The sequence below is a fragment of the Halichoeres trimaculatus genome, unplaced genomic scaffold (assembly GCF_033239565.1).
Source record: "Halichoeres trimaculatus isolate MK-OKI-2021-1 unplaced genomic scaffold, fHalTri1.1 fHalTri1_scaffold_19, whole genome shotgun sequence".
Taxonomy (NCBI): domain Eukaryota; kingdom Metazoa; phylum Chordata; class Actinopteri; order Labriformes; family Labridae; genus Halichoeres; species Halichoeres trimaculatus.
The window spans coordinates 11,138,754-11,162,746 of NW_027437197.1; the positions used below are offsets into that span (position 1 = coordinate 11,138,754).

At 39.5% G+C, this 23,993-nt stretch overlaps 2 protein-coding genes across 4 annotated transcripts; both read right to left on the reverse strand.

The window, feature by feature from the left end:
- Positions 1-231: 231 nt before the first annotated feature.
- esyt3 (extended synaptotagmin-like protein 3) lies at positions 232-11,957 on the reverse strand. The gene is made up of 23 exons (XM_074694789.1): positions 11,470-11,957; positions 10,394-10,435; positions 9,106-9,240; positions 8,947-9,023; positions 8,748-8,817; positions 8,565-8,654; positions 8,419-8,474; positions 8,097-8,217; positions 7,272-7,448; positions 6,768-6,850; positions 6,438-6,486; positions 6,238-6,327; positions 6,079-6,141; positions 5,936-5,995; positions 3,753-3,824; positions 3,447-3,533; positions 2,960-3,109; positions 2,469-2,815; positions 2,252-2,350; positions 1,943-2,074; positions 1,748-1,853; positions 1,536-1,585; positions 232-993 (listed from the first exon to the last, which is right to left on the reverse strand). The coding sequence occupies exons 1-23, from the start codon at positions 11,818-11,820 to the stop codon at positions 954-956; spliced, it is 2,547 nt and encodes an 848-aa protein (XP_074550890.1). The 5' UTR covers positions 11,821-11,957; the 3' UTR covers positions 232-953.
- A 1,060-nt stretch (positions 11,958-13,017) lies between these two features.
- parp14rs1 (poly(ADP-ribose) polymerase family member 14-related sequence 1) lies at positions 13,018-23,935 on the reverse strand. 3 transcript variants are annotated; one of them, XM_074694572.1, is made up of 18 exons: positions 23,761-23,935; positions 23,585-23,685; positions 23,164-23,206; positions 22,567-22,602; positions 20,763-21,029; positions 20,223-20,447; positions 17,872-20,117; positions 17,522-17,752; positions 17,100-17,321; positions 16,932-17,016; positions 16,657-16,803; positions 16,396-16,458; positions 16,040-16,216; positions 15,667-15,900; positions 14,972-15,583; positions 14,659-14,795; positions 14,013-14,187; positions 13,018-13,753 (listed from the first exon to the last, which is right to left on the reverse strand). In XM_074694572.1, exons 1-18 carry the CDS (start codon positions 23,933-23,935, stop codon positions 13,470-13,472), a joined length of 5,460 nt encoding a protein of 1,819 aa, XP_074550673.1. In that variant the 3' UTR covers positions 13,018-13,469. The 3 variants fall into 3 exon arrangements, with proteins under 3 accessions (XP_074550673.1, XP_074550675.1, XP_074550674.1); XM_074694574.1 differs by lacking the exon at positions 22,567-22,602 and having other exon boundaries at positions 20,763-21,026; XM_074694573.1 differs by lacking the exon at positions 22,567-22,602.
- Positions 23,936-23,993: the final 58 nt, after the last annotated feature.

A 23,993-nucleotide genomic window follows, 5' to 3' on the forward strand; every position in this document is an offset into this window, starting at 1 on the left:
AGTTCAATTAGTCATAAATAAATTACCCTTGACCAAATAACCATTTACCATAAATGATTGGGTTGTGGAAAGAAAGAAAGAAAGAAAGAAAGAAAGAAAGAAAGAAAGAAAGAAAGAAAGAAAGAAAGAAAGAAAGAAAGTGTCAAAACAAGAAAAGAAAAATGTATATTGGTTCAAAAAGAGCATGTACAGAGTTTAAAAAATCATCCAGCAGCCACAAGTTATGTGAGTATTTTTATTCATATATATTTATTAATTGTTCAAACAGATTAGAGGGTTTGGTTCAAAATCTCTCCAGTGACAATGGTGCCCTGATATTCTGAGAGCTTGGGTAGGGCTTGAAAGGACTTGATCTTAATGCCATGCTAATGTTCAGCTTTGCTTGTATCCTTAGCTCAGTTAAAAAATGTGCAGCTGGTTGTGTTTTTCTTTTTTTAAGTATATTAAATAAAAACTATTCACAAAGTTATTTACATAAAATACAAGAGTATAACAACATTTTACATCAACTCCTATAAAAGACACCGGTCAAAAAGAAAATCCAGTATGCAAACATCAGATTGTAAGACAAGAAATAGAACCAGTTGGACAGATTGTAAAACTGATTGGACTTATTTAAAAAATGTGTGAGGGAATATTGGAGTATTAATCCAAAATAATTGTCTACTTGTAAAAGCTACTACACTCAGTAAGAAGAAGTTTAAAAGTCACATGTATAAGTCATAGTAAATCTGTGCATGGGACTTCAAGTAAGAGTGTTTAAAAAATCACTGCATGTACCTTTTATCATACACACTGCAATGAGCAGTAAGGCAATAAACAATCTGGGAGGGGTGTAGTGTTGCTTTTAGAAAAACATCTCTGCTCCATGATAATAAGAAAGATACAGAGAGCATTCACCAGGTCAGCATTCAGCCTGCTGTGGTTGAGAAGCTGCTCCACAGCTCTCTTAACTAGATGGCTTTCTTCAGCCCTGGCAGGGTGAGCTCATACCTTCAGGAGAGACAAAAAAAAAATCAATATTAATGAAAGAATAAAAAAACTCATTAATTGAAATAGCAGTAATATAATTAAAATCAGTCGTCACAAGCACATTTGTTTTCTCACTGGAGTTAAATGCTGGTGCATCTTTAGACAAGAAAGAGTTCTTAGTAGCTGACAGTTAAATGCTGAAGGTTTTTGGAGCAGCAATTTGGGGAATTCTGTCTTTTGGCCAATTGCAATTGAGTGGTACCTATTTAGCTTACAAATTCCAAAACAAATAATTATAATATATTTTGTAATACAAGATACAATATGGATGCTTGTTGTTCATTTTAGATACACCAGTGCTAAGCTGTCACATCTTTCTGCTTGGCAGTGACTAGAAAATTTTCATTGAGGTTTGAGTTGTTCGTCATGGCAGCTGAAGAAGCTTATACATTAGCAAACTTTCGATATAGTGGATGAAACTCAACATAGATTATTTCCTTTTTCACCAAACAAAATTAGTTTTTGTGCTGCATGGTTGAGAAGTGAGGAAACTGGGGCCATACCATTGTGTGACACCATGAACGAGATCCATCTGTGAAAAATCTAAAATCACCTGTGGACACAAGTGGAAAGTCAAATTTCAATTCTTATCAAGACTCTGCTGTCTCCAGCAAAACATTTGATATCAATCATCCGGCATCAACAATGAAACTTCCTTTCAGTAGAAAACAGTGTTCAAAGCACTGGATCAAAGGACAGAAGTATGATGACCCACCATGCCAATGTCCTTCCTCTCCCGTGTGTAGAACATCTTGTTATTTTTCACTGACACATCCAACTTCCTGGTTCTTGCTTCGTCAAGGGATACGTCAAACTCAAACCTGTGTCGAAAAAGGGATTTCAGAAACAAACAAACAGAACACAAGGTACAAGGTACAATGTGTGTGATTCAGATGAATGTCCCAGTTACTTGTGATTGAAGGCAGGATTCACTGTTCTTTTCTTGACATGTGTCTTCTTGCGGTGCCTCCAGGTTTGGTCAGGGAGTAAATACAAGCGGACGTAAGAGTCTGTGCCATTCTCACTGCAGGGGAATAAGTTTCTGAAGGCAACGGATACACACAGCTGGTTAGCATCGGAGCACTGCATTTTATTTTTAAGACTTTATTTGAGTAATTTAGCTGCAATAGTCTGAATATAAATAGCTTTTCTAATTTTCATGCTTGGTAAATCCTCTTATTGCTAATCAACAATACTCTGCTGGATTTTTCTGCCTTACCTGCAGGAGTTTACCATGACCATCAGTTTGTTCCTCAGAACAGCATAGCGTATACTCAGGTTGATTTCTCCAAATGAGCCCTGATGTTTCCTGATAGCTCTGAAGGGATGAAAAGTGTCAATATTTCCACTTCTGCTCTAGTATCAGCGTGTTTAAGTTAACAACACCTGAAGAAGTTTTTAAGCTTTAGAAGTCAGCACAATAAAAGGGGACTCACTCTGGATAAGAGGCTCCATCTGACAGATCAAAACGTGAGGAAGCGATGGAGTTCTCTGACAGCAAGCTGTGGGAGTCAAAGCGGCGCATGTTTGATGAGGAAGGTGACTTGTAGGCCTCAGAGGCCAAGAAGGAGCCACGGCGGTGATTTAAATAGTCCACATTAGAGCCATTCTGAAAATCCGCCGGCTGGCTCAGAGATGAATTGGAGGGAAGTGCTTCAGAGGTGGATGCAGCAGAAGCAGGAACAGAATCAGAGAAATTTACTGTCTGATTGTTCTGATTTAGTCTGCCATGTGGGGGAGGATCGAGGACGATCTTAGGTGGAGGTTTTTCCATGCAAAGAATCTGTGAGGAGATGAATATATTAGTGGAACAATGTAAAGGCATTAACTTCAAAACTTGTGAAGATGCAAGAAATGCTGGAATAATGTCATGTCTTGGTATCATAACTCCTTATGAGACTGTATCTTGCCATCTTTGTGCACCCACCCTGAGAGTGGCTTTCAGCTTGATCTGGCTGTTAGCTCCAGAGCGCTCCAGCATGAAGCGTTGGTCCAGACTCATGTTGAAGGTGTTGAGGAGGCGGCTCAGGGGAATGTTGACCACTCCTAGCTGAGACTTCTTCTCATGCTCCTTCACCTATCCCACGAAAAGAAAAGAAAACTTTAAAAGTGGAAAATAAGGTACAAATGAATTCTCTTTGATGATGGATGAATGATTTTTTTTTCTTTATTTTTAGATAAAGATGTAAATCAGGTAAATCAAGGTAGCTGTATTCTTAGCAATTAGCAGTTAAGCTTTCGCTACAACTGTATAGAATTATGTCACTTTGTGCTACGGCATTGTGAAAGGTCATCAGATTTACTTTAAATAATTTCAGAAAATCGTCCTAAATTTGGTTGGAATTTTCTCATCAGTGATGAAAAAAATTCTCAAAGAGAAAGCGTTATGATTTATTTTAGATTAAATAGCAAACCTGGACAGTGAGCTGCTGCGTTTTGACACTGTGCACAAAGAAGGTGAAGCCCTCCTCCCACACTGGGTCTTTGGATGCATACACAACCTTTTAAAGTAAAGGAAAGAAAAAAAATCACAAAGAAAGACAATAAACAGTGGCGTGTACCTGCATTTTTTTGCAGCTTCACTTGGTCACTTTTCTCTAAAATCAGAAGAAAGTGCCATGACATGCAGAACACTTGATGACATCAATTAATAGAAATGAATTACGTTAATAAATATATTTAAAGTAATGTCTGATAATGTTAGAAACCAAAAGATGTACCTTGCTTTTCTGCACGTCATTATCTATTGAAAATTCCACAAAGGAGTTAGGCCCGGTATTTCTCTTTGTTAGCTGAAACAGAGCAAATCAATGAAGAAGATAGTCATGATCCACAGTGTATCTAATGCCTGAACATAGAAATCTCCAGAAACAATGGGGAGTAGTGGTATCTGCACTGACAGGTTATTTCAGGCACTTGCTTCATGTGCTTCCTATTTCTGAAGTTAGCATTCTTCTTTCCCTTTTGACAAAATGCTACCAGCAGTGAGTGAACATGTGGAGTGTGTTGTCTTCCAGGTTGGGCAGGTCTTACATTCCAGCTACTTATACACTGCAGGCACACAAAACCGTCTTCAGCACCTAAAACAGATGTGTGGGCTTGTAAAGAATAAACACTGAGGAGTAAACTTAAGTGGAGTGTGCATACTGCTTCTGGTGGTGGTGGGCACATCCATCAGCACCAGTAAAAAAAACCAATCCAATTCAAAAAGCATATAAGTTTTTCAGATTAACTATTCACATTCTTTACATTAGTAAATGCACTTAAAACATAAAGGAATTCATACTTATAGTTGGTATAATTTATGTATCTAATCAAAATACTATATAGATATATAGATCATGTTGTATCAAATGTTGCTTGCAATATTTTCTTTGATACAGCTAAAACACAAATAACTCTTTGTACTATAAGTTAAACTCCCTATACAGACTCACCTGTCTCTTAAAAACTAGGTACTTGATGGGATTTGGAAAATTGCTATAATCCTTATCATATCTATATGTGACATCCAAGTGAAATATTAAAATGCCTTTTGACCAACAGCAAAATGTCAAAATTATTGATAGAAAATGTAAAATTTAATGATTCCATTAAAAAGCAGAAAATCCTCGCATTACACTATAGGAGAAATTAAAATCTGTGTTTTTAACTGCAAACATAACTTTTCAGTGAAAATCTTGTTTGTAAAGTAACTACTTTCAAAGTTATCCAAGATAAACAGTGGATTAAACTGTACAATGCTTCCTTTGTTTGCATTGTAGAGAACTATAAACACAAAGCAGTGTAAAATCAAAGGGGTAAGAAGCGTAAGTGAACTTAAGAACACTCTTCATGGCTTTTTATTAATAACATGTACAATAACCTGCTTCAAATATTTTCAGTATTTCTATCACACTGCACTGGTCTTTTCCTGGCTGTATTTTTAAAGAATGTCCAGCAGATGGCAGTCAGAGTCAAAAACTGTTGAACTCAAAAGTTTGTGTAAAAGGTTCAAGCAACAAAGTGTTCTCAGATAACTCCAACGATTGGTTTACATGATTTTCTGGTCACCAGGAAAACTGAATCTTAAAATGCCCAACATGGTAGATTTGAGAAGTTAATTTGGTAAACAGACTCCTTTACAAGATTTTTTTTTTTTTTTTTTTTGTCAAAACGCTTTTTTTCCCCCTTTTGTCTTCAGCCTGGGAGTAAACAGTCTCAGGTTCAAAGAAGTAATAAAACAACATAAACACTGACTGGTTATAACACACCCACATGAAATGACAGGCATGTGCCAGACAAACAGGAAATACCAGCTGTGCACGGGGACAAGTACACCTGAAGCACGCAGTAAACACCTGATCTGACTCTTTTGGCTCAGGTCAAGACAGACATATCAAAATTCATGGCAGAAAAGTGAGAGAAAATCTGACCACTGATTTGTTTAACTCTCAGTGAACATGATCAACTATGTTAAGTATTCACTCCTCACTAAAAATGTGTTCTGAGCTGTTAAGTTCAACTCTGAATAACAGTCACTTTTTCTACTTGGCCTGTTTTTCCATCAGCTCCTGAAAGTGGGTCCTCACACAATGAATAAGCTGCATTTTAGGGGCAAGGTGTGGTAACACACCCTTTACAAACTGATTTGTTGTTTTAAACAACTTTGAGTTGTAACAAAGGTAAAAAGTTGTAAAAAATAAAGTTTGCAACTAAAGAGAATTAGAGAGTTTTAGATCTTCTGAAAACAAAAAAAACAGAGAAGTTTATTGTCAATGAATGATTAATCTTCATTTGGGAAGTTACTTTGGTGTTTTTTTTTATTAAACTGCCAGCTGAGGCGAGACAGGAAATGACCACATGGAGTGATGTAAGTATGTTTTTTTTGTTTTGGTTTTTTTTGTATTTGGCTCTATCTTACCCGAGCTTCATTCGTGTGCCTCCCGTGTTTCTGACGATCCGAGATCTCTTTGTGGTCTTTCTGCATACAAACACAAGAAGAATCATCAGCATATTGGTCTCTCCCTGTCGCATCACGTGATTTCACTTTGAGGCAACACTTACTGGTAGGTTTGATGCATTGTCCAGATAAACTGCAAGCATGGCACTCGCAAAGCCATCTTTGGACTGAAGAAGAGGCAAACAGCAGTATGAGAGTGAGATTCGGAAATCCTGCATAATGACTCTAAATATGAATTTTATAATTTTTGACAAAGAAACTACCTCTGTTTCAAGGTTGGGATCAGACTTGAGGGAAAACCACTGGAGTTTGAGGTGAACTTCTCCATTTGGGACTCCATCGAGAGGGAACCACTATGACAGCAAGTGAGATTCATCCATCAAGACTGAACTGCTCTCTATTCATGTTACTTGTAAAGCTTTAAAGTCTCTGCACTCAGGATTTATAAGAGATAACGGCTCACCTGGTCCATTTCTTTCTCCCTTTTCACTTCCCCCAAATCAAGATGATACCTGCAAAGAAGAAAAAGTTAAATCCATTGACAACCTCAAAGCTGGAATAACTAAAACTGATCTTTTTTGACACTGTGTCAATGTACTCAAAAGCCTCTATGAATTTCTTCCTCCCAACAAATGTTTATGTTTTACCACAAATATCAATGTGGTTATTGTTGGAAATTGTTGTGTGATGCCATGATAGGATAGAAGCAAGACTTATGTTTGGTAAAGTCAACACTTTACATGCAACTCAAACATATCAGTGTTACTTGTGCTGCTCTGTGATAGTTTCTTACTGTCCAATGAAGTCATCTTTATCTGTGTCCTCATCAAATAGTTCCACCTCCAACTCTTGGCCTGGGGCCTCATGGACAACAAACTGCAGAAAGATGAAAAAGGTTGATATTATTTAGATCCTTCAGGTAGAAAGATTATCATAAAGACCTGTTCACATCCCTGTTCAGCACACTTGGAAAGTGTCACATGCTTGAGACAACCCAAACCTCCAAACAATGTGCTACTGGCAGTCATCTGAATAGTTGCAAGCTGTTGAAGCATTTGTCTTTCACAAACAAAGAAATATGAGGAGGAATGATAAAGGAATGATAAAAGCTGTTTGGTTTGGAGCACAGCATATTCATGGATTACAGGGTTTAAACAATAAGTTATTGTGCATGTCAGTTTAAACAAATGACAGTTTTTTTACATTAAAACCAAAGCCTGTGTCCAAAATAGAACATTAATATGTAATTTTAGCATGAAATGAAAACTAGATTATACAAAAATTTACTAGACTCAACCTCATGCACTTCATTCCACGTAGGGTTCAGATTCTCTTTGACCGTCTTGCTTTTAAAGTGCCGATTGCCAACTCTGAGTGTTGCGTAAGGGTCTGATTTGCCCTTCACTAAACCCAGCATGTATGTGTCCTTGGCCACCAGGTCTCTGGCCCCCAGCAGGTGGACCCTCACAACACCCTACAGAGCAAAACAATGAGAGCAGTGATTTTAAAATCAGCTATAATTAGAGACAGCTATACAAAATCTTCACTGGAATACTAGAAAAAAAAAATCTAGCAAATTGAGCCTATCATGAAAAAGGATCATTTAGCCTTAACTGCTTGACTACAAAAGCTAAAATCTAAGCAAATGTTTTTATCTTATTTTTATTAGAAATTGTCCCATCAATCAGACTAAATAGGAGCTGCGTTCATCTTACAAGTCCAGGACAATGTCTTATTTTAAGTTATAAAGGAGCAAAAATGATGCTTAAATGACTTGCATAGAGAAAAAAACTGCCAATGGGGTGAGAAAAATGTATGTTTACTGTCTTCAATTAAGACCTCATTCCTTTTTTGATAAACTTAATAAGCTTTTTCACCCTGTTGGCAAATTTTCAAGCAGATCAGGCCTATTTTTTTTCTTTTAATATCATTTTTCTGGGCTTTTCATGTGAATCCAGCTTATATAAAGTTGAATAGGACAACTGTTTCAGAAAAATAAGCTTTAACCAGTTGCTTTCAGTTCTTTTTGTTTTTTGATTGGTTTATCCTCAGATGTGTGATAGAGCTTTCAAACACTTCTGCAGCTGTCAGCACAAAGATAATTGCATGAAATCATACATACCCGAGGCAGTGGGAATCTCATCTGATCCACTTTGACCTGGTCTATGAGAGGGATGCACATTCGGTTGGGCAACACCATGAGGGAGGCTATGATGTCCATGATGGTTTCCTCTGACAATGAGCTAAAAGGGGACAGATTATAAGAGAGCTTTAGAAATAAAAGAAGAAATCATACACTCTCTCAATGGCTCAAAAAGTTGTACTATACAAATTTATAAAATCTTTACCAGGTGGGTTTTTGTGGAATGTATACATTGTTGCTTTGTGACAGCTTAAAAACAACTTAACAGCAGAAATGTTGTCCTGACTGTTTGGTGACTAACCTGAAGCCAGGGCTGTCCAGAAGGTTTGTCATGCCAGTCCAGTTGATCTCCAAAGTCTGGGAAACATTTTTTTAACAAGCATAAGGTTATTTTAAAGTTATCACACAGCTCAACCAACAGCTTTAATAATATCTGAGCACACTTACAGGTCGTCGAATGAAAAAATAGGTGACACCTCCCACCAGAGGTGCTTGACCTATCAGGGGCTCCAAAATGACTCTCATCATCCCCTCAAGCTGTAAGATAAAGGAAAGTTTCAATAACACTAGTAAACACATCTGATGGTGATTAGAGAAAATCAGAGAGGGAAGAAATAGTTAAATACTCACTTTCAGTCCTTTGACACCAGCTGTGATGGGCGCTTGCACTTCAGCATCGATGTCCACATCACCCTCGTAACTGCAAAGTGAAGAGTGCAGGTGAGAAGTAAATCCCTCTAAGTAGACTCTTATTTGGAGGATGCACTAATATCTCAAAGATAAGGGATATGATGTAAAGTGCACAAAATAAGAAAAGAATCAAGCAAACCATATGTTCATGTCCAGGATCACCTCCTTGTGATCCACTTCATGTGTGTATGCCCTCATCCCAGTGATCCTGAGAGGCTGAATTCAGAGGAGAAAAATCTTAAAGAAGATGCTCCAGGCAGGTGAATATAAACACAAGTAACCAAACATGCTGACTTACTATGTGTCCAAAGTGGATTTTGGTAAAGGTGAACATTTTAAGCGCGGGGCTTGAGAGCCTGACAGCCGGCTGGATGTTTTCCTTAAGGAGTTTCTCCATGTACATCCCAAAGAAAGGCCAGGCCTGCTCCAACACCTGAGCACACAGAGCAAACAAGGGCACAGTAATGCTTCGAGTCCACATGGTAATCTGTCAGCAAACATCCTTTCACTTCAGCTCTCAAACCAAGTGAACATTTCAAGCCTCGACCCTTCAGTGTTTTAAGTCTATGTATGCAGATAGTTGGTGTACTACGTGGTAACTTCTCTTCTCTAATACATGCATGCTTTGACTTCACTGTTGAAAATACTGTGGGATAAAGCTGGCTGTTTGGATTGTTTTCTTAAAGTAGGAGGAGAGCATGGTCATGATAATACACCCATCTTTCTCATGTTATATTAGTATTTCTCCTTCTTAGGTGGGGATTGGATTAATTTTCTAGTGAGCCACAAAATATACATTCTGAAACATCTTAGAAGTAAGTTATTATGCCAGAAATCTGGGTGTCATGATCATCAAGAATAGCTCCTGCCTACCTTGGGTCCCTCATCCAGGTCTACACTCCTTCTCACCCACTACGCTCTGGTTGTGAAAGACGTCTGGTGCTCCCAGCCTAGCGTGGCTCCAAATCCCTAGCCAGACTCTTCTCCTCTGTTGTGCCCAAATAGCGGAATGAATTACCTAACTCTATATGATTCTCATAGTCCCTTTCTAATGTTAAGAGATGTCTGAAAACTCATTTGTTCAGGGAGCACTTGTGCACTGAAGCTGACCCTTCTCCTCTTAGCCCTCAGGGGTAGAATGAGTCTGTAGGTCTAAGACTCAGCTCTTGTGATTTTTCAGCACTACTACTGAATGTTGTTGAAGATTGAAGTATACCATTGCAATAATTAATCGTGGTTTGTTGGCTTGTTGATTACCCCCCCCCCCCCCCCCAATAAATAAATAAATAAATAAATAATCAAATAAAAAAAATAATAATAATTAAAAAAAAGAATAAATAAATAGAATAAAATAAAATAAACAAAAAAAATACTATTGCTTGTGTTGTAAGTCAATTTGGACAAAAGTGTCTGCTAAATGAAACTCTAAACTGTAATTATGAAAATGCACATTGTGCATTCATAATCTCCATCACAATGGGTAGATTAAATCAGAATTGAGACTTTATAACAGTTTCATTCACAAATCACCATCATTTCATAACACCAGTTAAGGGAAAGAAGACACATGTGTTTGGATACTGTACCTTATTTACCCAGCCAACTTTCTCAACATCAGGAAAGTGGACCTTTGAAAAAATAAAACAGAGACTAAAGTCAGAAGCAAGTTCCTGGAAGTCTGTCAAACTTTAACACAGAGGCATGCAACTGTTGGTGAGTGAAAGCACAATTAAGTCAGTAATTGTCATCTGTCATGCAAATATTGAAACAGAGAAGAAGCACAATTAGTCAAATTAAAATCAGTCAAATTTAGGAAATCATGTGCCTGTGGTGACAGTCTTTACTCGGTAAAGATTGAGAAGGAACATGAATAACACTTTTGCTAATCAGGGCTTACCAAAGTTTTTGTGCAGCAACAAAGCTGTGGACTGTAACAGAGGGTTAGATTTGTGTTCTCATACAGAGGATCTGCAGTCCATCCTTTATCCATATAAATTTAACCAACATTAGAGAGTTCTATCTTCGAGACTTGTTTGCGTGCTTGTTTTGAACTTAAAACTACAAGTCCTTTAAAGGGTTAAATTAGGTCTAATACCACTGCGTTATGCCGGCTGAAAATCATAAATCTACACTTTCACTTAGTATGTTTCACTATATTCCAGATTTTGAACAATAGTTGAAAAAACACATCTTCCTTATCTCCTACTGTATCACACTGCAAGACACTAGATGCAATCACCATTAAAGTGTCATCTAATTTTGTATTTATGTGCATACAACATTCCTCTGACATTAATGGAACCCCTTTTATTGTCTCTCCCATTTTTAAGTTCCCATGAGTCACAGCAGGGTGAGGAGGGTGTGGTGACACAGAGACACAGGAACCTCCAGCTAAATAACAGCACATTTGGCAGAATGAAACCATTTCAGTCTGGCATGTCATGCAAATACTGTAGTCAGGGAAACAGAGTTTGACACACCCAATAGTGTGTGTTTCAGGATGTTTTAGGAAACATGGTTACATATTTTGTTTGAAGGGCAAAGGTATCCAGACAAGAGGAGTGAACATGTTGATAAGACCTCCCTTGATGACTGAAGAGACCCTAAGAGAAACGTAGTCTTTTATGAAACAAAAGAATAATAAGTAATAGTTAATTCATACCCATGATGCCATTTGTAAAGTGTTTTGCAGCTCCTTGTTCACCACTTCTGTTTCGTTATCCAAAAAATTAATAGCTGTTCCGATCCGTGCGTCTTTCCACTGGCGATTTTTCTTCCACCAGGTGACCATCATCATGCACAGCAGCACCCAGCTGACACTGAGGCCCAGGTACCCCGTCAGGTACACGGGGTAGAACAGGGCCACGGCTTTGCCGAAGTACATCAGGAACTCCATCAGGATGCGATTGACAGCTGAGGAGTTCAGCTTCTCTGAGCTTCCATGGAGAGACAAGCTTTCCCCGAGCCCCGCTGGAACCATCGGTCCGGAGGACGCCATTGGACCGGACTCCATCTGAGCTCTGGCTCCCGGAAGCCCTAAAGAGTTTTTCCTCTCTTACCAACTAGGAGGGTTAACTTGTGTTGAATTCCAAGGCTCGGATACAGACAAGAAAAAATAGAGCCTATCTGCTTCCCTCAACATAGGGACAGCGTCGGATTAAGTCGTGACAGTCCTGAAAACTTCCGTGTTTGAAACTTCCCAAAGGTAGGTGCGCATACCTGCGCCAATGGGTGGAGAATGCGCACAGGCGAGGAATTCCACCCTTGAAATGAATCCGGAAAAAAATAAAAATCAATCTAAGAGAACTTTTTTTCTTTGAATATGAATCTTGTTGGTTAAATTAATAACAGTTTTCCCCCTGTGCTGCCGAATCACTTTTATCGACTTTGATTTTTCTTCCTGGAGTGTTGGTACCCTACATTCAAATGCATGTAAATTTCTTAAATCACTATCAGGAAGCTGGGAGAACAGAAGTGATAGCCTTCACATGTCCTTTAATCTACAGCTACCAAATCTCAGCCCACTTATCTTCAGTAAATGAAGATAAGGAAAAATCAAAACGCATATGCACTAGTACAGTTTTACCAGTAGGTGGAGCCATGGTCCCTACCCAAAGAAAGTTGGCGTTGTTGGTGCTGTCAGCAGAGGAGCCAGTTGTTTCTTCATTTTAATTTGGAAACACACGTTGAAGGCTGAATTGACTGCAGTGTGTTCACACAGAAATCAGTCAGAATTTAAAAAATAAAAAAAGATACAAAGAAAACTGACTGAAATACAGTTTCCAACCCAAAATGCAGAAAGCAAATTAATGGTATTAATTTTATTTGATCTGATTTGAATAGTGGGTATAAAATACCTAAAAGAAAAGTATTTCTTCAGACTGTAGCCTAAACTCACACATTAATCCACCTTGTGCCATGGGCATGTGTTAAAGTATGTAGAAAAAGTATGTGCCTGTGTTGTCACCTGGAGCTTGCTGCAAGGAAGCCGATGAGTCACGTTGTAGAAATCTAAACTTAACAGTAGAGGGCGTAGTACGGTGAGTTTCTTCAGAGTGCTCAAACTTCTCATCCCATCACAGTCACCTTGCATTTGACTCAAATTACCACATCATCTTTTTCTAAACCTACTGGTGTTGTGACACCTGCCGTCAAATGTTGAGACTTTCAATAAAATGCAGATATAAACTCAGCACAGTGTGGGTGTGGGTGTTGGCTTGTCTCAGTTTTATTTGTCCAGGCCTGCATTTAACTTTCATTTTCATTTCACAAGCAGAAACTGTAACCGGTTATAATCACACATCACATGGTTTCTTGAAATAGAGCAGGTTCTTTCCAGAAGCCTCCCAGTTCTTGTAAACCCTGAGTACAATGTCCAGGGTAACTACAGTGTTAAAATTGGTCTCTGCATTTAGTACTGTCTTGGATGAACATTCTTAAGTCAAATCACAACTATATTTACAAGGCACTTTGAGGTTTGCACCATCATGCTGTTTGTAATCAAGAAACTAACTGTTTTCATAAAAGAGCACTCATTTTAATCTAAGAACATACACTTCAAGTGGAAGGAGTAAAACTCGAGCAAAGATTGATAGAACAATGAAAGGCAATGTCAAAGATAGGGCTTTATGTCTTTGTGTTTGTTCTCAGTGCATAGATGTGTTACTTGAAGGTAATGAGGTACTCAGGGTAGGCCTGAGTGTCATGGAAGATTACAAACATGTTAGGTTTTGCCATGTTGTCCACAACACTGTCATACTTCTGAACAGAAGAAGGGCCCTTTGCCGGTGGCGTGATCATGTTTTGTTGTCCCAGCGCGTGATCCCCTACCAGCACTCGACAGAGGTACATGAACTTCTCCAGCTTCTGGTTTGGCTTGGAGTAGGTGTTGCTGGCAGAGTAATTGGCATTTACAGCAAAGTAAGTGCCATTTCCATAACATGCAGCTAAACAAAAAAAAAGCAGAAAAGCAGACAGTTATTGAGGTTAGTAACTAGATTTCTGTATCTAATTTTTCAGAATGAAGGTTTTAATTTGCCATTTTTAACTCCCATTACAATTTCACAAGAATTGTACCTTCTTTCAAAATCTAGTTCTATTGATATTTTGACGGAAAAAAACAATTTTGCACAATAATGTTATTTTTGGACAATTTGCTTAATATATCAAAGAAATGTTATCTAAAATCAACATTTAAAGTCTCACCATTCTTTCCGGCATAACTCCTGTTAAAGCCGTGCTCGTTGATATAGGCCACAGTGTCTTCACTGGTGCCATGGAAGAGACGTTTCTCGTTGTTCTGATGGCCGTTCCTCTGCTCCATGTCACGCTTCTTTATCTCCAGGCTCTTCCACATCATCGGATTCTGGATCCTCTCAATCTAAACAAAAAGATTTTTGAAGTGAAACATCTACTAACCCCAGCTAGTACTTCAAGTACCAGTGTGGCAACAAAAATATTTTAGGTTCCTTTTGTGAACAATAATTCATAAATTAAACTGTGACTGTGCAAACACAGGATTTCTACTTTGAACCCACCTCTCACCACTTTAAAGAGAACTTTTTGACACATAAAAAACTTGTGATTGTTTCTGTGTGAGTAATTGTTTAAAACGGTGATATAGTCTTTTCTGATGTCTTTCCTCTCCCCTTTGTAATCCTGTCTGACAGTCTCGTGCCCCTATGGACATTTGTAAGGTGCCTCCAGTTGCTAACTAGAAGTAACTGGCTCTCAACTTAGGACAGGGCATTCAACAATTCAGTACCTTCTGCAGTACAACCTGACTCCAACTTTTTCTTAAAGAAAGAATAAACACTTAGGAAGATATAGAAAGTCATAACAAAACGTCTACCTTGAGCACATTTAGTTTGCATGTGGCTTGGAACAGATTCAGGACTTCATTGTACTCTGGTGTCCCTGGCTGGATGGTGACAGCCAGACATGATTTGCCACTTGGAATAGGATCCCAGGACTCAGGGGTGTCAACACCTAAGAACATAATGAACAAATGTATTTGTTATTTCCCTCAACTATTCATCATTTTAAGAACATATTTGTGTAAATGTTTTGTCCACCACTGGCAAATAGCATGTACTAGAACTCAGAGCAGGTTTATGAAGCTAACATGTACCCGCTTATCAGAGTACTCCTGTCACATGAGGTACCTTTTAGTTTGTCAATCCGTTTTATCCCAAGGGTGCGTCCCTGGCTGTCAGTTGCAGGTCCATTTGGCAATGTGACTGTGTAATCTACACCCTGGATAGTTACTTTAACAGTCTGTAGCTTATTTTTTAACGCCTCCTCCAGCTTGAAGTTGGTCACTGGATCAAAACTCTGAAACTGAAGCCCCTGCGGCTGATACTTCCAGTCCACCACTGCCTCGGTCATTGCCACATTCTTCTTCAGGTCTTCATTGTCTCTGCAGTTTTTCACCATCTCACTGATCAAAATGCTTGCTTCAAGCACATTCTTGCTGGGCCCTTCAATGGTGATGGATGCCTGGGAATTTTTGCACTCAACCCTTATGCTCACCTTAGCCTTCTTCTGGATGTCAACAAGCTTTTGGTGGTCTGCATCAGAGAAGCTAAGAATGGCACAGTCAGAAATCATGAATTTGTTGTACTCTTTGGAGATCAGGTCGGTGATCAGCTTCTTGGCCGAGTCTATACTAGCCTTTGAGTCGCTGCATATATGGAAGCATGCAGGATCCACTGGCAGAGGCTCAATAACAAAATCACCTTCTTTTGGTGGCTTGTCAGAACCACCGCTGAAGAATGCTGAAAAAAAAAATAAATCAAAGCTCTTCATTAAAAAAACAAATACCAAAACATTATTTTACATGTTCCTTCCCTGTGCTTACTTTTGATTTTGGTGCCAATATTTCCCCATGACCATCCTTTGTCTTTAGGTGGTTCAGTTGCAGCTGTTTTGGCTTCTCTTTCTTGCATACTGCTGAGGAAGTCAGTTAACATTTGTGGCTGAAAGATGACTATCCGGATTGTCTTTAGGGTGGTGGGAGTGTTTGGTTTCAATACTTCGATCACTGCATCCAACATGGCATCTGCAACCTGCTTTGCGTTCACATTGCCTTGACCTGAAATGAACAAAATTTACATTACACACTCAGAATGTACAGGATGATCAGAATCTTCAACAGGGCAAAGAAACAGAAACTGAATACAATTTAATTCATTTCATTAAATTTCAGTTATTTTGCAGTAGCTGAGTCTTACCTGTGCCAATTGCAGGGAATGATACAGAAGTGTACAAGTTTTTGGCACACAGCTGGAGTGCATTTTTTACAACCCCGCTGATTTGAACAGGGTCCGTCTTTCCAACTACGTGGAGGATCTTTTTGCACTTGATGTTGCCAGGCTGTGTCATTATCATGCCTGTGTGGGGCTGGGAACCTTAAAGTAGAGACATTGGATCTTAATACATCTGAACCTTATCAGCCATGGGTGTGTGTGTGTGTGTGTGTACGGGCATTCAAGTGCCAATCTTGAGTGTGGTTTAATCATTGACTCTTCAGTCCCAGGCAATAGAATCATTGTACTGTGCTTGGAATGAACTCTTGGTGTCTCCTTACCAAGAGTTTTACACTCTGCTTCAACAGCTGGACCAGCTGCTTCCAGAATAGCTTTTGATACCCCTGAGAAGAACAATCAGAAAAAAATATGTCAGTTTATTGTACATAAACAGTGGGGCCACAGTTACAGCATCTTAAGTTAAAACTAATGGTAGGTGTGATCAAAGCAGGGTTTTCTAAGTATTAATTGGTATCCACACATTAACTCTGAAAATCTTATAGCTTTTCATCTCAGGAACATCTCAACCCTGCAGCATTCACCTGTTTTGAGACTGAAATCATCATTGCTGGAGTTGACGATAATATCACAGGTCTCTTTTGTGATGTCTCCTTTCACCACCTGGACAGCAACACTCCCCATTTTGGTCTCATGTATTCCTGAACCTGAGATAACTTTGGAGAAAGGACCTGGAGGCAACAGACAGAGAAACTTAACAGCAGTCCATAAAACCTTTTCTGAACAATTCATTTGTTATACTGTATACATACACTTAGAAAACAGTTTTTAAATTACATTTGATGATTAAAAATTCTACCTGAGCTTTGTGAAGAACTTGATGGTACTGGTGCTGCAGCACCCGAGGCATTGGGGAATTGCTTCTGAAATTCATCAGTGAAAACCTGGAGACAGAATCACAGAGATACCAATATTTATCAATGTAGCGATGATAACGAAAGAAACAAATAGCTCTTTTTCCCCTCACCTGAATAGTGTTTGCATCCCCTGGGAAAAGCATGATGACGACTTTCTTCAAGTGCTTAGGTTGTTTCTTAGTGCTGAACTCGAGAATTTCTTTCAACAACAGTGAGGCGACAAGGTCTCTGGCAAAGCCCAGGTTTCCAGTGCCGATAGCGGTGAGAGAGATGGAGGTAAGACCTCCAGCCTCTGCTTTGCCCAGGCAGTCACTGAAAATGCTTTTTAAGGTCTGGAAGGCAAAGCACAGATGTTTTAAATATCTTGGTGTAAAATATAAAGTCTTTACTTCTGAATCTATTCAAGAGGCCCCGCTACAATGAAACCACAGACAATAGCACAACTTCAAATGTTGTGAAGTCCTAAGGGTCTTTGCAGACCTTCTTTCAGCCTCCTATGAGAGAAATAATGTCATGTTTTGTAAGACTTTACCTTGTCATGTGCGCCTTTACCCTTGTCCCAATGTGGCGCAACTGCATGAAAGACTTGTTTACACTTCAGGTTGCCCCCTGCTGTAACGATGACCTCACCAACATTTGCACTCTGGTTGTTCGCCTTTACCAACTGCTGAAGATTTGGCCCAGCAACATTGAGGATTGCATTTGATACTGCTCCCCTGCGCAGATCCAGATCAGTGGTGACAGTATTCACAATCACCTCCGTCTGAAAATGAAGGTGTGTTATCAGTAACGTTGTCTTCACTTCACAAAAAGAAGTATAAAAGAAAGACCAATGCGACTGTTATGAATTTAGTTCATCTGTGCTTGGTGAATTATATTTACCGTGGCTTTCTCAATATTTCCTTTCATAAGTGTGATGTCCAAGCCCTCTTTGGTTTGCACTTGGCCCAAGCAGTTTGGGTCAGATCCAGGTTTGGGTGCTAAAGGTGGTTTGTTGGTGGGAGTTTGCTGAGACTGGCTGGCACCATTGCTTCCAAAGACCTGTTTGACAGCTAGCTCTATTGCCTGAACAGCACCATCATCATTGTTGACCAAATGGATCCTCTGTAGAGTGTTGTCACCATATCTTTCATCACAGTGTTCCTTTACTGCTTTAACAATAATGTCTGCACATAAGTTGAGTGGAAAGCCTTGGTTTCTGCTAATGGCAGGTAGAGCCACAGAGGTGCAGCTGTTCTTTTCTGCAAGCTCCAAGCTTCCTTTGACAGCTTTTTTCAACTGTGCCTGTACCTTTGGGGGGTTGGCTGAATCATACGTGGGTCCTACTGCATGGATGACTTTTTTGCAGGACAGTTGTCCACCTGCTCCTGTTATGACGCTGTCCCCCAGTTTGAGCTGCCCATTTGGTGGGATCAACTTGTCACATTCATGCTGCAACTGAGGGCCAGCAGCCTTGAGAAGTGCTCCTGCAAGACCTCCACTGAGTTTCAAATTCTGGTTGGAAGCATTCACGACTGCATCCACTGGGAAGGTGCACATATCTGCCTTGTAAACCGTGATCTCAACTCCATCAGGTGTCTGAAACTGATAGACTGGTTTTGGAAGTTGTCTGGGGTCATTCTGTCCATGACTAGTCTCATCAACCAGTTGGACAACGCAGCCAGTTTCAGTCCAGATAGAGGAAAAATACATAACTTCCTTTTCTCGAAAGAAGGTTTTTACTCCAGGCTTAGAGTCTTTAAGTTGTTCAAAGAGCAAGGAAGATAGATAGTTTTTAACCAAGGTCTGGCATTCTGTGACATGGACTCTGCAACCTCTCACACGAATGACCCCCTTATCTAAACGGACCTCGACTTTGTTGCCTACTTTTCCCAACCAAGACGTCCCTTTTTTTCTTATGAACTCCACTTTGGCATCGGGTTTGACACTAACAGTTTCCTCAACTTCTGCGTTATCTGTAAGGTATTTTGCAAGTTCACTACTAACTCTTTCAACTCTGTCACTGAGGCCAGAAACCTCAACTCTTTGACCAACAGCACGGATTTGAATTCTTCTCAGATGCTTGTTGTTTGCATTCTCATGTTCAATGACCAGGTCCTTCCACTCCTGCTTCATCAAGACGTTACTGTCCTCAACATCAATGGATCGAGACACCAGCAGCTTTTTCAGATGATCCTCAGCTACAGTTAGATCTCTGTCAGAAACACCTAGCAGCTGGATCCTATTTGGAGTGATCTCAAAAACTGCGTTTATTGATTTGGATGTGAGGAGAGCATCCGTGAGTTTCTCAGGTTCCTCTTTCTTTAACAATTCCAGGATAGATTTATCCATCTCTAAATTTTGCCTTTTCAATGAAACCACTGCTTCACATATCACTTTATTTGCTGTCAAAACCTCATCCTTTAAGCCAGTTATAGTCAACTCTGCACTCTCTCTCTGAAATGACATAATTAGTTCAGGGTACACATCAAGAAGGTTGTCTTTCAGACCATCTTTACACAGGATGTAGAATAAGGACTGGCCCATTTTGATCTTTTGGGTTATACTGCTTGTCTCCCGCTCCACCCTTTTGATAACTGTGTTGATTACTTTATTAACGGTTTCCTCCACTCGGTTGATGTCAGCCACGAGGCCAACCACTGAAAGGACACCACAGTCTTCCTCAGCTACCACCTCTACAGCTATATCCTCTTTCCTCAGCCTATCTTTGACTTCAGCCACAGACTCTTCCCATTTTGTTGGCTCTGGCTGAAGCTTTAGGGATCTGAATTTTGACAAAGCTTGTGCAACACCTGACTTTACAGTATCCCTCCACTCTTTGATGATGGCTTTGGCGTTTTCTTCTTGCAGCAGTGAAGGGACAGGGCTCACGCACACAGAGGACTGATCGAGACTGACCTCGCAAAATTGGGCTTCCAGCTGATTTTGAATAGCCTGTACCGCTGACTGATGTTTGCTCAGATATGTCCAGAGAGCCTTGTCAATGGGTTCAGAGATAGCAGCAGGGAGTTTAAGTGAAGGTGCATCTTTGCCATAGAGGGCTATTCCCAGTGACTGGTAAAAAGGATAAACTCTGATCTCTTCCTGTCGGATATGATGCACCTTCTTCTTCAAGACTTTTTGAGCATCTATGGGCAAAGAAATAAACAAAATATTTAATCAAAAAATGATGCAGACTTAATTTAACGGTATTAATCTGAAAAATTTAGCATTACGTATTGTCAGTGCTTTACCTTTATTGTCTTTGAATGTAATGATAGCAGAGTGTTCTGCCTCCATAAGCTCAAAATTGTCCACCTCCCCTCCATCATTCTCAAAGTAAAGACGGAGGTAGTCTTCACTGAAAGTTTTCACATCATCAACCAAGGCCAACTTTGTGACTTCAAGAGGTCGAGCTGTAAGTCCCTTTTTTCTGAAGTTTGGATTCTGAGAGCTTTTGGTCAGAAAATCTGTGTTTTCTAAGAAAAAGTAAGGGAAAAAGAGTGAATAAGTATAGGTAAAGGTAAGTAAGGTAAATTTCAGAGATAACCACATAAATGAAAATCTCATTTTGTTTACTGAAGACCATAAGCAAGAAGAGTTAACAATGACCTTTTACAGTGTTCTTTTTCCCCAATTAAGTTTAAAAGACACGTCAATCTCCACTAACAGAAACAACTATCTTATCACAAAAAGAAAGAAACTTGAGGGTGATTCAGTTTTTGTTCAGTGTGCTGCCCATTGCAGGAAAGTAAAAGTAGTTTTAAAAAGAATGAACAGGTGTGTATCCATACCTTTTCCACTCTGGAAAGTCACCACAGCAGAGGAGATGCTGGAAATAATGTCTAAAGTGAAGGTAGAGGCAGAACCGCGTAAAACATTTTCTACCAGCATCTCCAAATACTCCTGGTTCATTGTCGCTGGTAATTTTTCGATAACAGCCATTGAGGAGCAGAGCTCTTCATCTCTGGTTTCATCACCTCCACTTTTGACCTCAGTCTGAACTTTGGCTGCAGGTATGGGTTCTTCGGTGTCATGTTTTTCTTCTCCAGCATTATCTGCTGTGAGAGAGACATGACGGTCAAGAGATGGGCCTCTTGCAGCTCAAACTTTTATTATTGTTCCCACTGTCAGGGTGATATTGTCCTTCTGACAGCCTTGTAGCAGATTCTTGGTTTCTTTTATACCCTACATTTTAGCATCTCCATAAAAAGCTTAATATCTGCTACTGTACAGGGTGCATCCAGCATTTCAGAAGCTTCCCCCCTGTTGTCACACCACAGAGTTGTGTTTCTCTATTTAAAAAGACAAATTCTGAAATATGGCCATATGTTTACACTTCAAACCTCACTGGGATTAAGTTCAGTAAGTTTTGATTTATGCCCTTTTAAGGGCATTCAACAATAGGTGACGTCACAGTTTGTGTGCATTTTGTGTCACTTTTGTATTATTCTTACTGGACTTTTGGAACAAGGCATTCAGAGCAGCCTGTGGTTGAATATTGATGTCCAACATCCTCATTATTTGTCAAAGACAGAAAAGTAGAACACCAAAAAGCCTCCTGTGAACCTTAAAACCTGTCTACTTTTCTTGTCCGTGTGAGTTTGTTGTTTCTGCACGTCTGCATTGTCAACAGATTAAATAAAAATTAGCATTTAAGATGTGCTAATCTGAATGATTTGATGGAAACTGGTCACACAGTTGTCTGCTAGGTGTAGATAAGGGCTTACACTGAATTATAGAAAACCAGGATGTTTTTTAAAGGTTGGTTTTAAAGTGTTGTTACCAGTCCAGAACTATTTAGGTGACTTCCCATGAAACACATCACTTGCTTTGCTCAGGTTAGGCCAGATTCCTTTTACACTCCCTCTTTATACCCTACTTGTGTGTGCAACACAGACTGTTACATGTGAAGGGCGTAGTCAACCATCATGTAATTGTCCATCACTGTGACTAAAAACAACCTTAACACACTTAGATTGTGGTATTTTATATCCATATTATTGATGGTAAGATTATGTTAACAAGCTACCAAGACAGGCTGCAAGCAAAGAAGGAGGAATGAGGCAGAGAAGAAAATGTAAAGAAAAACAGGGGAAGTGAACATGTAAGCAGAGACAACAGAAAGTGAAACTAACATAGTGCTGTGTAAAGCATTTCAGAGAAACTGCATGGTTCAGGAAAATGCTGGCCTGAAATAGAAGGACACCAAGTGGTTTGAAAGGAATTTGTAGCAACAAGGTTATTCAGCTTTTTGAACATTTGATTAGAAATCCCCAGAGCAACAGATAAGATATAGTCTAAGTAGGAAATGTTTTTGTTCCTGTTCAAGAATGTAAGCCTGACAGATAACCAATAAGTGCCTCAGTAAAAACTGAATGAAAACGGTAAACAAATGTTTTGTTTTGTTTTTTTGGGTGTGTGTGAACACACTACATGTCCCCCTCTGCAGAAGTCAGTGCTTTCGTTGGGCCACTCCAATCATCAAAGTAGTTCTGTCCCTGTCACCACTATATTAGAAGATAAGAAAAAGTGTGTGCGTGTTTGAAAGCTATCCAACCAGCAATGAGTCATGACTTGAACAGTGGCCATACTTACAGAGCTTACTTTTCTTGGCAAGTTGAGGAGGTGGCGCTAGATTAGAAATCACCAGAGCAACAGACAAAATTTAGTCTTAGCGGAAAAAGCTTAAACTGTTGTCTTAACATGTAAACCTGACAGACAACCAAAAAGCAGACAGGCGCACGAAGAACAGATTTATGTTTCTCAGTTTGTGAAAATAAAGTGTCTGACAGAGTAGCAGGTATAATAGTATATAGTATTCAAACTATTTTTTGTAATCTTGTGGTGTACAGCAACGCAAATATACTTATAAACTTTAAAAAGAAATGGCATCTAACACTTTACCCTTCTTTCTGTGTGCTATGTACAAGCAGCTTGCGTGGCAATATTTGTGACTTTGATAACATTTTAAACTGAGCTGGTTACCTTTCTGCTTCTAAGTGTTGTTTACTTAAATCATTTTTTTTTTTTTTGGGGGGGGGGTCAATCTAAAGTATAGATAATAATAACTGAGGAAGAGGCACATCTTTTCTATCAGAGTCATGCATTCAACAGGAAGCAACCCCAAGACTTCTCAATGCTTTCTGTTGCCACCAAGCAAAGAGGCATGACTTTTAAAATGGCCATACTTACATAGCTTACTTTTCTTGGCAAGTTGAGAAGATGGAGCTTCCTTCTGAGAAAGGAAAAAATAATTATACTTTAGTCATAAAAATGTTAACTATGAGTCTCACATGACATGTCAGCTGTGTTGCAAGAGAGTGCAATCAGTTACATGTTTCTGTGCACCCTTCCCAGAAACTGGAAGCATTACTTTTCAGATAAGACCTCTGTGAAGACAAGGTATTAAGATCACAGGACTGACAGAATATAGTTTGCAAAGGGAGTGAGAGCACGTGACCTCTTTAGAAACAATACTCTCTGACTCTACTCATACGTCATCAATCTCATCTAAATGATTTAAGTTTTAGGAGAGGGTAGACTAAATTTGTTGACATCTTTTGCCCAATGACTGTATTCTGGCAAACTGTTGTCTGATTTTCTGCACACTCACCGGCTCTGTGATGTCACCCGAAAGTAAGCGAACCGTCATCCTCAACTCGCCTTTGTCTGAGGTTATCTGATGAACCTCCTTCGCCAGAACCCGTTTCTGGTCTGTGAAAATAATATTAAACACTTACCTTTTGACAGTAAAAACAATAAGCGACGCTTGAGGGGCGCCCTACTTACCCTCCTCCTGGCGGAAGCGCACCACTGCTGTCCTGCTGCCATTTTCATATTCAACTTCACAGTCGCCCCCGTTAGATTTCTTACTCTGAAAGTACTTAATCAATTTGTTTCTTAGCCTGGGTACTTTGTTGTCTTCTAGTTCGACGAGGAGAGCATGGGAATACGCGTCTGCCATCTTCGCCGACCTGGTGCGGTCTGCTGTGCTGCTTTACTTTCACTTTTGATTCCCAGGA

Bases quoted from the DNA above. Each gene is read 5' to 3' on its own strand.
- esyt3 (XM_074694789.1), bottom strand. From the start codon at position 11,820: ATGGAGTCCGGTCCAATGGCGTCCTCCGGACCGATGGTTCCAGCGGGG. The intron at 8,655-8,747 runs GTGAGTATTTAA...TTTATCTTACAG, and splicing joins CTGGTGTCAAAGGACTGAAA to CTTGAGGGGATGATGAGAGT. The intron at 7,449-8,096 runs GTATGTATGATT...TTTGCTCTGTAG, and splicing joins TGAGATTCCCACTGCCTCGG to GGTGTTGTGAGGGTCCACCT.
- parp14rs1 (XM_074694572.1), bottom strand. From the start codon at position 23,935: ATGGCAGACGCGTATTCCCATGCTCTCCTCGTCGAACTAGAAGACAAC. The intron at 23,686-23,760 runs GTAAGTAGGGCG...TTATTTTCACAG, and splicing joins GCGCTTCCGCCAGGAGGAGG to ACCAGAAACGGGTTCTGGCG. The intron at 22,603-23,163 runs GTAAGTATGGCC...TTTCTAATCTAG, and splicing joins TGCCAAGAAAAGTAAGCTAT to CGCCACCTCCTCAACTTGCC.